Genomic DNA, 15,489 nt, shown 5'->3' with positions numbered 1-15,489 from the left:
ACATAACCGAAAGCAACTGGAGGCGTGGCCATGACCCTGGCCATTGTATTCTCCTCCACTATTACGAATTGACGAATGTTGACTGCTCGGCTTTGCATTACGGACTGTGCGAAACCAAGTATTTGGTGTAAACTAATTTTGGTTAAAAATTTTAAAACTACTCGTTTGTATACAATTATAACTGATTATTACATTGATAAATTGAAAGAAACACTGTTTTACGAATACTTCGTGAAACAATAAATTTTGAAACGTTGTCGACCAAACTTACTGTTTTTTAGTACGCGTTAAACGTTATTTCTTAACTGTATAAAATCGTTTGTAATGTGTTTCAACTAAACTTTGTTTATGTTTTTTAGAATTTGTTGCTCTGAGTAAGCTTTGCCTTAAGGTGCTGTATTAAGTGGTTTAGATGAATTTTTAAGCATTTTAACTTCAATATTTTTATATGTTTTTAAAAAAATGTGAAATATGGCACACAAATTAGTAGAAAGTATTTGTAAATTTTTGTTTATTTCAAAAACGAAATCACTTAAACACTAAGTAATGGTATATCATGTCTTATAAGTTTCCATGATAGAAGTAAAAAAGTAGACGTAACTTTTTAAATAGTATGAAAATCATCAGTAAAAACAAACTTTGTACATCGTAAAAATTTATGTTAGTAAACTTTTAGTAAAAATATAGTCTTATCGATTAAGTTTGTTTCCTTGAAAAAATACGTTTCAATTGTTGCTTGTATTTTAAAAACTTAAATGTATATTTAAATATTTTCATTATCGTTTATATTACTATAACTTTAATTATTATTACAATTTCTATTATTATCACTAATAAATCTTTAGCAAAATGACACTGCCTAAGTGAGCTTTTTTTTTGTTTTAAAATCTAAGTTACTCTTTCTAGAAATGAAATAATTGTGCTTTAATATTCTTCTCGCTAAAATCGTTACAATTTTCTTTTGATATAAAGTTAAAGATTATTAAAGGAATTAGCCTAAATTAAGGATAATAAACTGCATACAGTGCAAAAATCTAAAAGCATGCATACTACAGTCAGCTGTTTTGAACCTTAAAACATTAATACTAAAGATAGATTAGTTTTTAGAAGTTTCATTTTCACTTTATTTACAAATCTAGATTTAATGTAACTGATAATCTACAGGAAATTAAATAAACTTTTCAGAAAGTTTGTTTAGATATGGTTAAGTCTTAAAAAATAACTTTACGTACTTTGATAAGCATCGTTTTTTAATATTTTAATTTTACATCACTTAAGTTTTATGAACATATCTTGTCTTGCTTATTTTAAACTTTTACTATAGGTAAATAGATTCATTGAGATAATACAATAAACATATATTGTTTCTCTATTAATAAGTTTTGCTTTATTAATTTTTTTTTTGTCTTTTACAAAAGTTTACTTTCTAATTTTAGTTAACCGTGATTCACTTATTTGTAAATAATAATTTTTATTATAAAATACAACATATCTAGAAATATAAAACAACTTGCAGTTTACTAATATAAACAATTTTTTATTTTTAACAACATTTACTGTTAGTGCTGTAACTTCATATTAGTTTACTTTCTAATTAAATGTATTAAACAAACTGAATATTGTAAAATTGAAAAAATACATACTACAAGAGCATCAAAGAAAAAAAGTACTTTTTAAAGAAACAATAAAACAACATGTTAAAGTAAAGCTATCTAAAATTAATAAAAGCTTCAAAACAATTTAAGCCAAGTCGAAAAGGTCAATAATAAAACTTGCGAGCAAAACAGTTCTACTTCTAATATTTTCTTTCCCACACAGACTGTAGTACTTGTGCGTGCTGTTCATGTTTAATAATAATGAATACATAGTACCCTCCCGGGTAACGTATAATGGTCGGTACTAGTATCCATATTGTTGAAAATTACAGAGTTAGTGTAAGTTAGGATGTACCTAAGTTTGTCTTGGTTTTTGGGATCAACATACACACCGACAACGAAATAAACGCCACGTCCCCTACAAAACACTATCCACTCCCATTTTCTCTAGCCTTTAAAACGTATGTATTTCTAAGTGTTAGGTAGTGGTATATTACAAATATACCAATACCTAAAACTTATCTTAGTTATTAAAAAATATAGAGAAAACTAAGTATGTATTCAGTCTGATTGATTTTTAAATATTTTAGTCCTGGTTGAAAAGCTCCAAGGTAGCTCTGATCTCTTAGTTTTTACGAGTTTTCTCCTACATTTACATCCAAGATAGGACCATAAACCATAGAACCATAAAAACTATATACTCGAGGTATATAATAAAATGTCTCTAGAAATCTTATTGAATGATTGTGAATTTATTCACTCTTGTAAAGTAAGGCATAAAGTTAACTGGCAAAGTATCTCTTTAAAAATTATTCATAATCACTCCTTACTCATACTTAAACATATTTTTAACATCTAATATTTTCTTTTCTATTTTTATACTGTTAAAACTTTCATTCCAACCTTTATAATGAATGCACCTTACTGCTCTATTTATGAGTTTATCAACTTAAGTAATTTTAGTTTCACTCGCCCTACCCCAACACAACAGACTATATCTTGCATGACTCATCAGAAGTGAGTTTAAAATATAATACAAAGAGTTTTGATTTGAAAAATATCTAGTTTTGTATAAAATACCTATTGTCTTCAATAACTTAATTTTTACTGCTTTAATGTGTCATACCAATTGAGGTTACAATTAATTGTAATACCGAGATACTTATAGTTGACTACTTTATATATAGATTAATTATTTATTCTTATATCTAAATTTGTGTCTTTCCATACTTCTGTTTTACAAAAGTGAAAAAGCGGGTAGCTAGTTTAATTAACATTAAGTTTAAGCCTATTGTTGATTGACCATTTTAATACATGTTCCAACTGTGAATTTAAATATAAATTTTTTCGTTGATAGGTGTTTATCTTTAGGGTAGTCACTACCCTAAAGAAAAAAGGAGTGTATAACAGAGTGTCATCTGTAAAGTTTAAGACTTTTAGAGTCGTAGTGTTAAGTAAATTATTAATATAAACTAAAAACAATAAGGGACCAAAAACTGAGCCTTGTGACTCTCCTTTGTCTATACATTACAAGTCGACACATACCTAGCAAAATCTACAATGTTTTTTTTTCAGATAGGTTTTAGATAGGACTATTGATTTTTTAAATATTGTCGTGGTGGTTTTTTATATTTGTCATAGCGTTATTTTATAAATTGCATACCTATTGGCTTTTTTAGTATTTTTATTTCTATAAAGCACTTAAAGCATGAAACTATACTGAAATTTGTTTCTTTTTTTAGCAAACGTTGAACACAAAATAAAAATTTTACTAAAGGTAAACTAATTCCTTTTTTTTTCGAAAGCTTATTTTTTTGACAAATTATAAAGATGTTGTCAAATTTTAGTTAAAGTTACTGAAAATGATAACTCGTTTAAATATTGTTAAACATTATTTTTTCTTATTGTGATTTCAAACGTTACTTAAATTAGTGTTATTTAACAATTCTTCATGTTTGAACAAAAATATAGATACTTATTAGTTATTGTATTACTTTGAAATGACTTTTAAATTTTATTTTTTATATTTTTTTACTGTAGTTTTCAAAACTTAAGAACAGCTACATTAAGATATATTTTGTTCAAGGTATATTTCATTAATACAAATTTATAGACTTTTATGAATATTAAGTAGTATAGTTAGCAACTTTATATATTAGAATAAAAAACCACTATAAATTTGTATAAAAACTAAGAAATTTATTAAACTACAATATTTTTAATAAAAGAATTTAAATTATTACAACACAGTCTAAGAAGTGCAAAGACTTTAAATTTAAAAAATTTAAAGACGTGTCATAAGTTTTCAACAAATATGTACAATTTTTTTTTAGTCTCTTATAATTTGTTAATAATTCTGTTGAAAAATCATATAATTTTTTTTTCAAAAAGCTTCTTTATTTTAAAGACTTTTAATAGTTCTAAGTTTAAGAACTCGTAGAATTTTTAAAAATTAGATACTTTAACGCAAGAAAAATCTTTAAGATATTTTGTAACTTCACACGATTCTTCTGACCATTCACTTTTAACAGTGTCAAGGCATAACAATTTTGGGAATTTGTCTTGTAAAACATAAATACGATCTGCGATAGAAAAAGCACTAATAATAAAAGAGCGATATAGATCTGGTGATTTCACAGTAACAAAATTTTTACACATATTGTCAAAAACTTCACAGGTATTTGCTCCTTTAGAAATTACAAATAACTTGTTTTTAACAACAACTAAGCTGTGAGCAAATTTTGCAGTATTCATGTTTGGCATTGGCGACCATTTATTAGGTAAGACATCGTAGGACTCAACAGTTTTCAACGTGCAGTAATTATCATCCCATCCGCCAGAAACAACAATCCTATCTTGAAAAACCGCACAAGCCGCATATGCTCTTGCTGTGTTCATTCTAGAAACTTCTTTCCAACTGCAATCATTTGTACCGAATTGCAAACAACAATCAGTAGGAGTCCTCAGAACACTACGGCCTCCGAGAATGAATATTATATTCAAGAACCCACAAACACAAAAAGCTCTACGATCGTCGTACATTTTAGCCACCTGACTCCATGTTTTAGAAGCAGATGTGTATTTATCAACAGACATTATCCTTTTGTTAATATCATTTCGACCACCAAAGATATAAATGTCATCTTTTAAACAAACTGCTTTTAAATTATAACGTTTTGTAATCATAGGTGGAATAACTGTTAAGTTTTCGTCGCTACTAACATCTAGAGAGTTTATATCATTAACTGTTCTTCCTAAGCTGTTATCATAACCTCCACAAATTAACATGCTAAAATCTTTTTTGTTACAATACCTACTTGTAAGGTAACTACTAGACTTCATTTTAATAAAACGGTTTTGGCTTGCTTGAATAAAACTAAATCCTTTTCGAAAAGATTTGTTTTTTAAATTGATAATTTCTTTCAGTAGCTTTACACAACCATCATCTTTTGAGAAATATGACAAACCACCTAGTAATTGTTGAATTGTATCACCAGATAGCAATGCGAAACGAACTTTCAGTAGAACACTTTCTGCATATTTTCGACGCTTTTCAATGTCATATTTCAACCATTTATCAGCAGCATCAAATACTTCAACTTCTGAAGTAACTAGAAGTCCAGAACTTGCAAGTATTTTTGATATAGAGTCGTAATCTAAATCTAGAAAATTTTGATCGTCAACTACCAAAGTGAAAGAGCGTTCTATAAAGCTGTTTGTTGCTTTATTTAGACTTGACAAATTGAAAATTTTTGCAAACCAGTAACGTAATTCAAAATTTTTCATCGAAATATCTGTCTTACCATTTTTGCCCATATTAAAATCATCTATTTCAGTCAATTGAACTTTTGATAGCTTTATATTTGAAATTATTATGTTTTCCTCTCGATTCATAGTACCTAAAAAAATTATTTTGTATTTTGTTTTATACAAGATAAACGGTAAAAAAATTTGCTTAGGCTGTTTTAACAATTTTTTTTTTGAAAACTATATAAACTTAACATATGGAGCATCAAAGTTTAAAAAAAAGTTTGTTTATGAATTTTTAGTTATTCAGTTGTTTTTATGAAAAACGATAAATTTTTGTAACTTTTATATAGGTTTAACAACTAAATTTATCAATTTTAATTTAAGAATATGAACAAAAGTTTTATATTTTTAATAATTACATGATAAAAAAAATAGCTATTAAAGTTTTTCAACTACATTGTTTTTTATTTTTATTTTTAGTTTAAATATTATACTAAGCGGTTTTTAAAGTCTATGTAACATATGTTAAGTATCATTTATTTAGATTATCTTTGACTACATCAAATACCAGGTAGAAAAAAAACTTCATTTGATTTATCAAAAGCTTTTAAAGCAGTTTCTTAAGTCTATGTTACATTTTTTAGGTACTTTTAAATTATACTATCATTAAAAAAGTTTAAAAAAAATTAGAAAACAAAAACTTTACTTGATTCATCAACAGCTTTTAAATTGTACATATTGCTGTTTTTGAATTTGGTTGTTGCATTTTCTTTGCATAGTTTCAAAATTGAAACATAATTCTGTATTGAATTATTGTAAATTTCAGGTGTATTTTCAAGTGTTGCTTGCCAAGCAGTTTTACATTGATGAGATTCGTCTGACATGACCATATAATGTATATATATTCTTTAAAAATTATTTAAAGCTAAATTACACTTGCTGAAAGTTACAAGACCAATCAATCAATTTGTGCTAAAAGTGTTTATCTAAATGTACTATAAGTTATATAACAATTTTTTTTTATTTTTGTTAAAAGCTATATCAGGTCTAGCTATATATAACATAAATTTTAGGCTGAGTTATATAAATCTAGCCCGAGCAACTTAAGCTTATAACAAAAACAAGTTAAAATAGAAAGTTAACCAAAAACTAAGTTAGAATTACTGTTAATAAAAAAAAATTACTTTAACTTTCAAAATACTTATTAAGAATAAATAAATATAAACAAAATCAAAATGTAAGTAAACAAAATCTAAATTAGCCTGAGTTTTGCAAGAATACCTCATACAATCCTGGATTAAAAAAAAAAAACAACTTTACTTAATAAACTAGCCACTGTGGCCTTAACTGCCTAAGAAAGCATAGTATGTAGCATCCCTGTTATGTCTAAGTTTTAAAAAATTGAAAACATTGTTTGGTAAAGTACTTTTTAAAGTAAGTTTCATTTATGGTAGTATGTCTTATATCTATGTTTTATTACAATAAAAGTAATCTCTTGGTTTAGTATAAATTTAGGTAATTACACTTTCTTTACTGTTATTTTTCTTTTCTTAAAAAAAACTTTATAACTAAATAAAGTATTATAAATTTGTAAAAACTAGCAACATAAAATCACACTTATGTACAAATTCAACTTACTTATTTATTATTGACATTAATATTATAAAAACTTTATAAGTTTCTTAGTATTGTTGTATATTATAGCTAGCATGTTTATTTATATGCTACTAAGATAAAAGCTTATTTTAATACTAATACTCTTTTTTAATTTCTTATTAACTTATTTTTAAAATTAAAAAATGATAAAGTATTTATGTTTTCATATAATGTGAATTTATCTGTTATATTATACTTTTATCTAATTTTTTACAATTATGAAATTAAAATATGACAAATACAATTTCTACTCAAGTATATGTTTAAATGAAAAGACAGTTCTTAGTAAAATAATAATAAAAAATTATTAATAAAAAATTAAAAACAATTAACAGTGTAACATAAGTTTTTATGAAACTAACTTTGTAATGCAATCTATTTTTTATCAATCTGATTTTTCACCTTATCTTTTTATAAAACACTTTATTTATTTAAGTTAAAAAAAAAACATTCTAATTCTGACATACTTTGTTCCAAAAAACATTTCCTAATTAATTATTTAGGATTTTTTCACTACCTTTATCATATTTATCAATATTTAAAGCTAAAAATTATGTTTTAGTACCATCAAACTAGCCTAATCCAGCTTAAGTTTATGAAAAAAACTAAGCTAAATGTACTATAAATCTTTAACTACTACATAATAACTGTTAAGATAAAGGTTCAATGATTAAAAAACTGTTGCTATTTTTAAGAAATATATAATTTAGGTAAGGGTTTTCTAAACTTTAATCAAAATGTCCCCTATAAGAAAAATCAAAAACCTATCACCCCCTCCAGCAAATTTTTCAGAAAAATACCATTAAAAACACCTAAGAACTTTTCTTTTTAGCTTATCACCATCAACTCCAGAATACTATTTAAACTGTTGCCGTGTTTCTCCCCCGTTTACAGCTTGTGGCCTCCTAAATTATATTTTTCCATAGTATCTAATAAAAGTTTCAAAATTACTACTAAAGCGCTTAAATCTTTTTTTTTTTTGCTATTTATTATCATCTACAGAAAATCTCTCGAAGTTTCATATTATGACTTGATGGCTTCCATGTGACCCTTTTGCTGCTCAATACTTAAAAAAGCCATTTGGCCTACCTTGGTAAAACCCTGATCTGAGTTAAAAATTACAAATAGAAATAAAATTTAAATTTAATAAATAAACTAAAGCTACCCTAAGTTTAGCAAAACATCTTTGAGTTTATGAAAAATTAATAAAAAATTGAGAACTATAATACCAATTAACTTTTTAAATGCAAGAAATTTAAAAATGTTGAAGTTTGGTAAAACTTATTGTTTACTGTCCAGTATTAATGTAATTATTTATACTTTAAGTACTTTTATAGGAACATTTGAAATAAAAAAAAGTATTGAGAAAAATTAAAACTATCAACATTGCTTTAATCAACTGTAACATACAAAAAGTTTTAAATATTTTTAAAAATGAACACATACTTATCTTAAATGTATTTTAACAGTAATTCTATATTAGAAAAAAGAAGTAACTACATTTTTAAATTATAACCACTTTAAAACTTGAAAAACTTCAGAACATATTTGCTAGAATAAGTTATCAAAAAGCTAAACAATTATTCGACTGTAGCATTTTATGTTAGAATTAAATATTCAGTATTCAGTTGACATAGCAAAACCAGCAATTTGACAAGTCTGCTTCATAAAATAGTTGCTAGATTACTATGTACAGATTGTAATAATTAATAGAAGAGTTTTTTTTTTAAATTTCAATAGCATAGTTGCTAGTGTAGTAATCAAAAATCCAAAAATTAAATCGAGTTTGGCATTGTCAGTTTAAAAAATCAAAATTATGTTCAGTATTCAGAAGTATTTTATATTAAATTCTGGCACTCCTGCTTCAAAATCATTCTTTCTTAAATCAACTATTTTGTTTTAATAACAACACTCGTGGTTAATTTTTGAAATAATATGTGTCGATAATTCTCAAACTAAAATATATCATTGCTAAAGAAAAATTGTTTTTATTATTTATTTGCATACTGCTGATCAATAGGGTCAAGTGAAATAATTTTTAGTAATAACAATTAAAAACTCTGAAATATTTTCAATATTTTAAATCCATTAGATTTTATAAATGAAACACAAGTGCTAGGAAAAAAATCTCTTCATAAACTTTTTAAAAAACATATCTAAAAATATATTATTTTTTGTTTACCAGGGATTGGAAAATTGCGGCTCGCAGACCAAATGCAGCTCTCAAAAATAAAATATGCGTCTCGAGAGCCCCTTTTTAGCCAAAATATACAATTGAAAAAATATTTTTTTTGTAGTAAAAACTTACAGATAGGCTCTTTTTTCAATAAATACTCTTTATTACTGCTCTAATATTGCTTAATATAACATATTTTCAATCTAAAATATTATATTACTAATTATTACTAACACTTAAATAAAATAAATACAGCCTTCAACATTTTGATCTAAATAGTGTGGTCGATAAATTTTTCTTAAGAAAACTAGCCCGCATACTTCATAAGTCTGCAGACCCCTGGTTTATATCAAAATTTGTTAACCTGTGAATATATTTTTTATTTTTAGCGGTATAATACTATATTATTTTTTTAGGTACTAAAAACTAAACTTAGTAAATTATAATAAATATAATCCTTAGAAGTTTTTTTTTTATAGAGTTAATTAAAGTTTATAAAAGCTCCAAATTATAGAGTAATACATTTTAACAAGTTTTGTGATACAATACAAAACTTTTATTTGTAAAAAAAATTAATATTTTAATCAAAAGCGCGAAAAAAATTTGAAGTTTTAGTTTATTAAGTGTTTAAGAAAGTACATAGTTTATTCAAACTTAAGTATATTAGTCAATGTAAGTCTTAAACCAATAAATATTTATAATTTAAATTTTAACTAACTGTAGCAAAAAGTTATTTAAAATAATAAATTGAGTGTAAGTAAAACTTTCTATTTTGTGACTAAAACTAAAACCAAAATATTACTTAAATGTCACTAATACTGCTGTCCGCGCAGATTTTTAAAACTTGAAATTTGGCCTGCGAGCACCAACTACCTGTTGACTCCTGCTCTAGTACAAATAAACTTTGCAAAAAAGTTTTAGATCATTGAAACGGTTTTTCAAGTATATAAGTTCGTTGATAATTAAAAATATGTATATATTGAGTTATTATTCAACAGTTGTGAGCAAACTAGTCTAAAATTTCGGCTATTTAAAAAATAAACAAAGCGAGAGTTATGTTTAGAAATAATCTAATTAAATCAATCGGCATTTTTTCTAAGTTTACTGTTGCTTTTATAACTTGTGTTAGTAATGTAGCTTGGTGGTTAGTTTTGTTATTTTTTATAAACATTATTAAACATATAATTAGAACAAAATATTTTTAAACCGTGTAAATGTTTAAAAAAAAATCTATTTAAATTTAATGATAACTAATATTTTTTATACATTGGTTTATAATATCAAGCCTTTTATTTTTTGTTTCTTACAGCATAGAATTTTCAAGGCCTAAACTCAAGTTACTGCAACTTAAAAATATTAATTATTATAAGTAGATAGTTCTTTATTAGATTAATGATTTATGTAAATATAGATAAATCAATGGTAAAGATTGTTAACGTAAAACGTACAAACAGCATGCCAAGTAAAAAATACATTTTTTATTTTTTATTTCTCTAATTTTTAATGGAAGTTATTTATGTAGAAATTCGACAATTAGACTATCAAAACGAAAATAATAAAATAGTTAAGTCGATGTTTAACAGTACCACTTCAAACTAAATTACGATAGCTTAATCTTAAATTAATTATGTTGATATGATTAATTTTTTGTAGAATAGATTTTAATAGCTAAAAACAAAAGAGAGTTGAGAAATTCCACAAAAAGTAAATTAAAAAGATAACTTTTCAGGATTATGACCTTCGTTTACTTAACTGTTGAGTTATTTAAAGTTTTGATATTTAATAGCTATATTTTTTTACTGTAAAAGTTGCAGCCATTATGTTTAGCGCTGAGATAGAGATCATATATTTTCTTTGAAAAATGGAAAACAAACAAAATAAAAGTAAAAAAGTTGCGATCCACATAAATTCAGACAATTTCATGAAATTGGTATAAGTTCTCTGGAGAACTATAAGGCCTAGTAAAAATCTATTACCATTCTAATAAATTATTATGTTTTCAATTTTACTATAAATCAACAGGGTTTCTAAGATTAACAGTATAAAATTTTTGTTGCTTTTATATGTTTGTTAAAAATATACACTTTTGTTTTAAAATTAACTTTTTAAAATAAATGATTACATTTCTTAACATTCGCATTGTAGATTAATAACAAACATAAGTGCATAAAAATAAACACAATTTTTTTTTTGAGAAAACAACATATTATTTTAAATTAGATATTTTACAACTTATTTAAGCTTAACATAAAAAAATATTTAATATTTTTCAAAAGTATAAAATAGTTTTGTAGATATTGGTAAGACTAACATACGCGTTTTTATTTATTTAAAATATACATTTCTTTTTAAGTTATGGACCTTTAATTTTTCATTTACACTTTGAATTGTCAGTAAATGAATCATTTGATATTGAATAATCATGCACCCCTAAAAGAAACTATCTACATAAAAAATTTAATGAAACATAAAACTAAATTTTGGCCTAGAATTTTACAACCTATTTTTTTTTTTTTGATTTCTAGAAAACAAATAAACAGATCTCAACTACTAGGAGAATAAATGAGTTCATTCTTTTTTAGACTTTATTTTACAAACTAAATTTTGGTCAAAGACCTCGTCAAGACTTGAAAAAAAAATATAAAAATATATGTAACATTCATTGAAAATAGCATTTAAACAACTAAACAAAAACAGATTTTTACTTAAAAACAAAATAAGTTGAATCTTAATATAAAAACTGAATTTATGATGAAGTTTAAATTTTAGTTAAGTTTTAAAATCAATATTTAAAGTCTTATTAAAAAACGAATTAATCCTCTGACCGCTTCTCTTTCGAACAGTGTTTTGATGCGACCAGCCGGAACTGAAACTTGTCGCCTCCGTTTTCCAAGAACTCACCGCAATGGTTGCAATGTAAGGTCCTGACCCAATCGGACAGCGTCAACCACACCAAATATTTGCCGCCTTTCAAAGTCGCTCTCAAAGAGTAAGCGAAATTTATTTGTGCTTTACCGGACGTGGACGTTACTGGAAATACCAAAGCAGAAACCACTTTGTTGTCAGAGTTTAAAATAAAAATTCGCGATTCCACTTTGATATCGTACTTTGCGATTAGGTTTATCAACACCTCCGTGTCGTTTTCATCAACCACCAGGACGTAACTCACGAAATTTGTTTAACCCTGCGGTTTCAGCGCAGGCCAAGTTTCGTTTAACTCTACAGAAGTTTCAATTTGCGGCATTCTAAATACATTGTTTCCGTTATAAGAAATGAACAGCGCTTGCAAGTTTTCGTAGAATCGGCTTTCAGCGATGTAATGGTATTTGCCGTGCGGATCGTAAGCCACATCGTCATACACGTCAAGCAGAGTGTAACAAAATTTTGCGAGTAAATCCTCTTGTTCCCTGAACGTGATCACCAACGGAAACCTGGTCTCCGAACCGTGATTGACAACTTCGTTTGCTTTGACCGGCAGCTTAGAACAACCGGAAACTCTTCTAAGTAACCGTTGGTGAGGCTGGTCAGTATCTTTGTTGCCGGCACCCCTTCGCAAGACTCGTAATTGCCGTCAAAATGCAGATCGACCAGTGCGTTTTTGAGCATCGGGCACGTCATCGTTAGCGCTCGTAGTTAAGTTTGTCCTCCGCAAGCTGTCCACGTCGACCGCAACCCGATGAAGTTTTCCGATCTTGTGAATGTTGAATTGAAACTGTTGGTTGCCTCGTCTGAAGTTCACCACTTTGTTGTACAACTCGGCGTTGCTTGCCAACGTGGCCATTAAGGCAACGAGACAGCAGTTTCCTGTTTCTGCTTTGCTTGTCTCGCTTGTGACGTCATGAGAGTTTTGGACAGTGTAAAGTTAGTCCATTGCAAGAAAACCATTGTAGCTTTGACTATTTGACAACAACACTGTCATAATTGAGAAAGCTAGAAGTAATTTTTTTATACAAAGCCTTAACATTTCTGAAAAAAGTTTTTTATAGTATTGTTTAGTGTATTTTTTGAATACTTATTCTTACAAATTTTGGTTTTAGTAATTTACAAACTATAGTATAACTTCAAGTGTATAAAACTTTTTCAGGTATAAATGAAAAGCTTTTGTTACTTATAAATGTCAAACTTATCTAAAATAAATTTTTAAAAATAGCTATTAGACAAATATAATTTTTGAAAAATTAATAGACAATATAATTATAAACTCATAAAAATTAGTTATACGACAATTATTAAAAATTTACAAAGTGTAGGCTAGATTTATATCTTTTTACTTATATGGCAGAAAAATTATAAAAACATTTTCGATGCAAATAGTTAATAAACTAATAGTGATCTACCGAATCTTATTTTCAAAGTAGGATTTGAATGAATCCGGAACTGAATCTCAATTTTGAAATTTAAATTTGACCGAATCCGGATCCGAGTACGAATTAAAATATACTATTATATGGAACCCTAAAGATTTAAGCTTTTTGTTATGTAAAAACAATACAAGTTTATAAATGATAATTACGTATTATACTATTACTGATTTAGTAAAATAAGTTGTACAATATTTTAACGTGTTAATATGGATCACATTTTTATTATAAAATAATTTATTTCAAAAGCAAACAAAAAACATTTGCCATGTTTGCCTAAAAATCAATTTACACACACATAAACTTAGTTTCAATATTTTAATGACAATACAATCAACATTAATAATTAAATCCTATTTTTGATATGCAAAATAAATAAATCATCGACTTTAATAAATGCTTAAAGCAGAATACAGCTAACAAACAAAGTTAAATATTTTACGTTTAATTTAAGAGTCAGTTTTTATTGTACGACAAAAAAATTAGAACATAAACTTAAGAAGTGTTTATAATTATAAAACAAAGTGCAATTTAAATAAATATGGAGCCGTAAAAAACTTAAGAATAAAATTGACTATATTAAAGGCTAATAAAAGAAAATGAGTTATTGATTTAATAAAAAGTTTCTTAATACAACTCACCATAAACTTTTACCATAAAAAAAAGTAATATAATTTAACTTAATCACCTTTTTTAAAACAAATATAACGAACTACATCTGCAAAAAATGTCTTTTATGTACTATAAAAAACTATTCTAGTTTTTTGAAGCTGTGTTGGAGAAATACAAGTGTAAATGCTTTAGAAGCAATCGATTACACTTTTGCTAGTGCACATTACCATTTTAAGAATAAAAAAATTAAGAATACATAGAAGATGGTGCTGAAGCAAGATATTTTCTTGAAAAGCTAGCAAGGTATGGGTATTTTGTCTTGTTCAAGTTCCATCAGTTTAAGACTTTATTTTCTTCAGTTTTTCCACGCAAATTTACTGTAGCAAAAAGTCCTTTTATTTCTGCAAAGAATTCTTCATTAATATAAGTCTGTTGCTTTTTCTCTTGTGTAGCAAGTTGTTTTTGAATTTATATTTTATTTACTTTTTCTGAATTTCATTAAAGATAACAAACATTGTCAGTGAAATTGCATGCAAAATCACGCTTCAGAGCAATGCACTGTTTTTACTGCACTCCTTTATTTAAAAAAAAGGTTCGAGCAGTAGAATAAAGTGATTAACTAGTTGTCATTCTTCAGCTGTAATAATCGAATCTTGATCGTTTTTTATTTATCCACACAAAACTGGACACGTGATTATAGCTTTGTCAGTCTCTTTAGCACAGGGGTCGGCAGGCAGTTGGTGGTCGCGGGCAAAATTTCAAGTTTTCAAAGTCTTCGCGGGCCGCAGTTTTAGTTTTAGTGACATTTGAATAACATTTTAGTTTTAGTCACACTAAAGAAAGGCTTTACTTTTATTCACCTTACTATTTTAAAAGACTTTTAGCTATACATAGAAAGCCTATTTAAATAAATATTTATTAGAATAGAACTTACATTGACTAATATACTAAGTGTTAATAAACTATGTACTTTCATAAACACTTAATAAGTTTAATTTAATACTTTTGTAATTTTACTTACAACCTAACTCTCAATAAAAACCTAACTTGAAAGACAATTTATGGGTTCTTTTATACATTTGTTATATTATTAACCCTTTTTTCATATTTCTAAGAATATTTACTTCAAAAAAGTTTTTGCATGTTAAATAATTTACACTTATTAGAAAATTTATTAATTAGTTAACTTAATAATATTAATACCTGTTTGTATTCCAGAAAGCTAAAACAAATTCTTTAACATATTTTATTCTCAAAAATTTTAATAAAATATCTTATTATTAATTAGCATTTTACATAGTTGCCACTTAAAAAGCAAAAACGTCTGAGTTGTTTCAAA

The 15,489-nt window shown here is 26.1% G+C and overlaps 1 protein-coding gene across 1 annotated transcript; it reads right to left on the bottom strand.

The window, feature by feature from the left end:
* Positions 1-2,902: 2,902 nt before the first annotated feature.
* LOC145839275 (uncharacterized) lies at positions 2,903-4,691 on the bottom strand. The gene is made up of 2 exons (XM_082946871.1): positions 4,303-4,691; positions 2,903-2,918 (listed from the first exon to the last, which is right to left on the bottom strand). Exons 1-2 carry the CDS (start codon positions 4,689-4,691, stop codon positions 2,903-2,905), a joined length of 405 nt encoding a protein of 134 aa, XP_082802997.1.
* Between the last annotated feature and the right edge of the window lie 10,798 nt (positions 4,692-15,489).

The sequence above is a fragment of the Thalia democratica genome, chromosome 6 (assembly GCF_965202585.1).
Source record: "Thalia democratica chromosome 6, ktThaDemo2.hap1.1, whole genome shotgun sequence".
NCBI lineage: Eukaryota > Metazoa > Chordata > Thaliacea > Salpida > Salpidae > Thalia > Thalia democratica.
Note: the sequence above shows the minus strand (reverse complement) of the source record. Positions and strands in the feature narration are given on the sequence as shown.

Excerpts from the sequence above, each read along its gene's own strand:
- LOC145839275 (XM_082946871.1), bottom strand. The coding sequence starts at position 4,691 with ATGTCTGTTGATAAATACACATCTGCTTCTAAAACATGGAGTCAGGTG.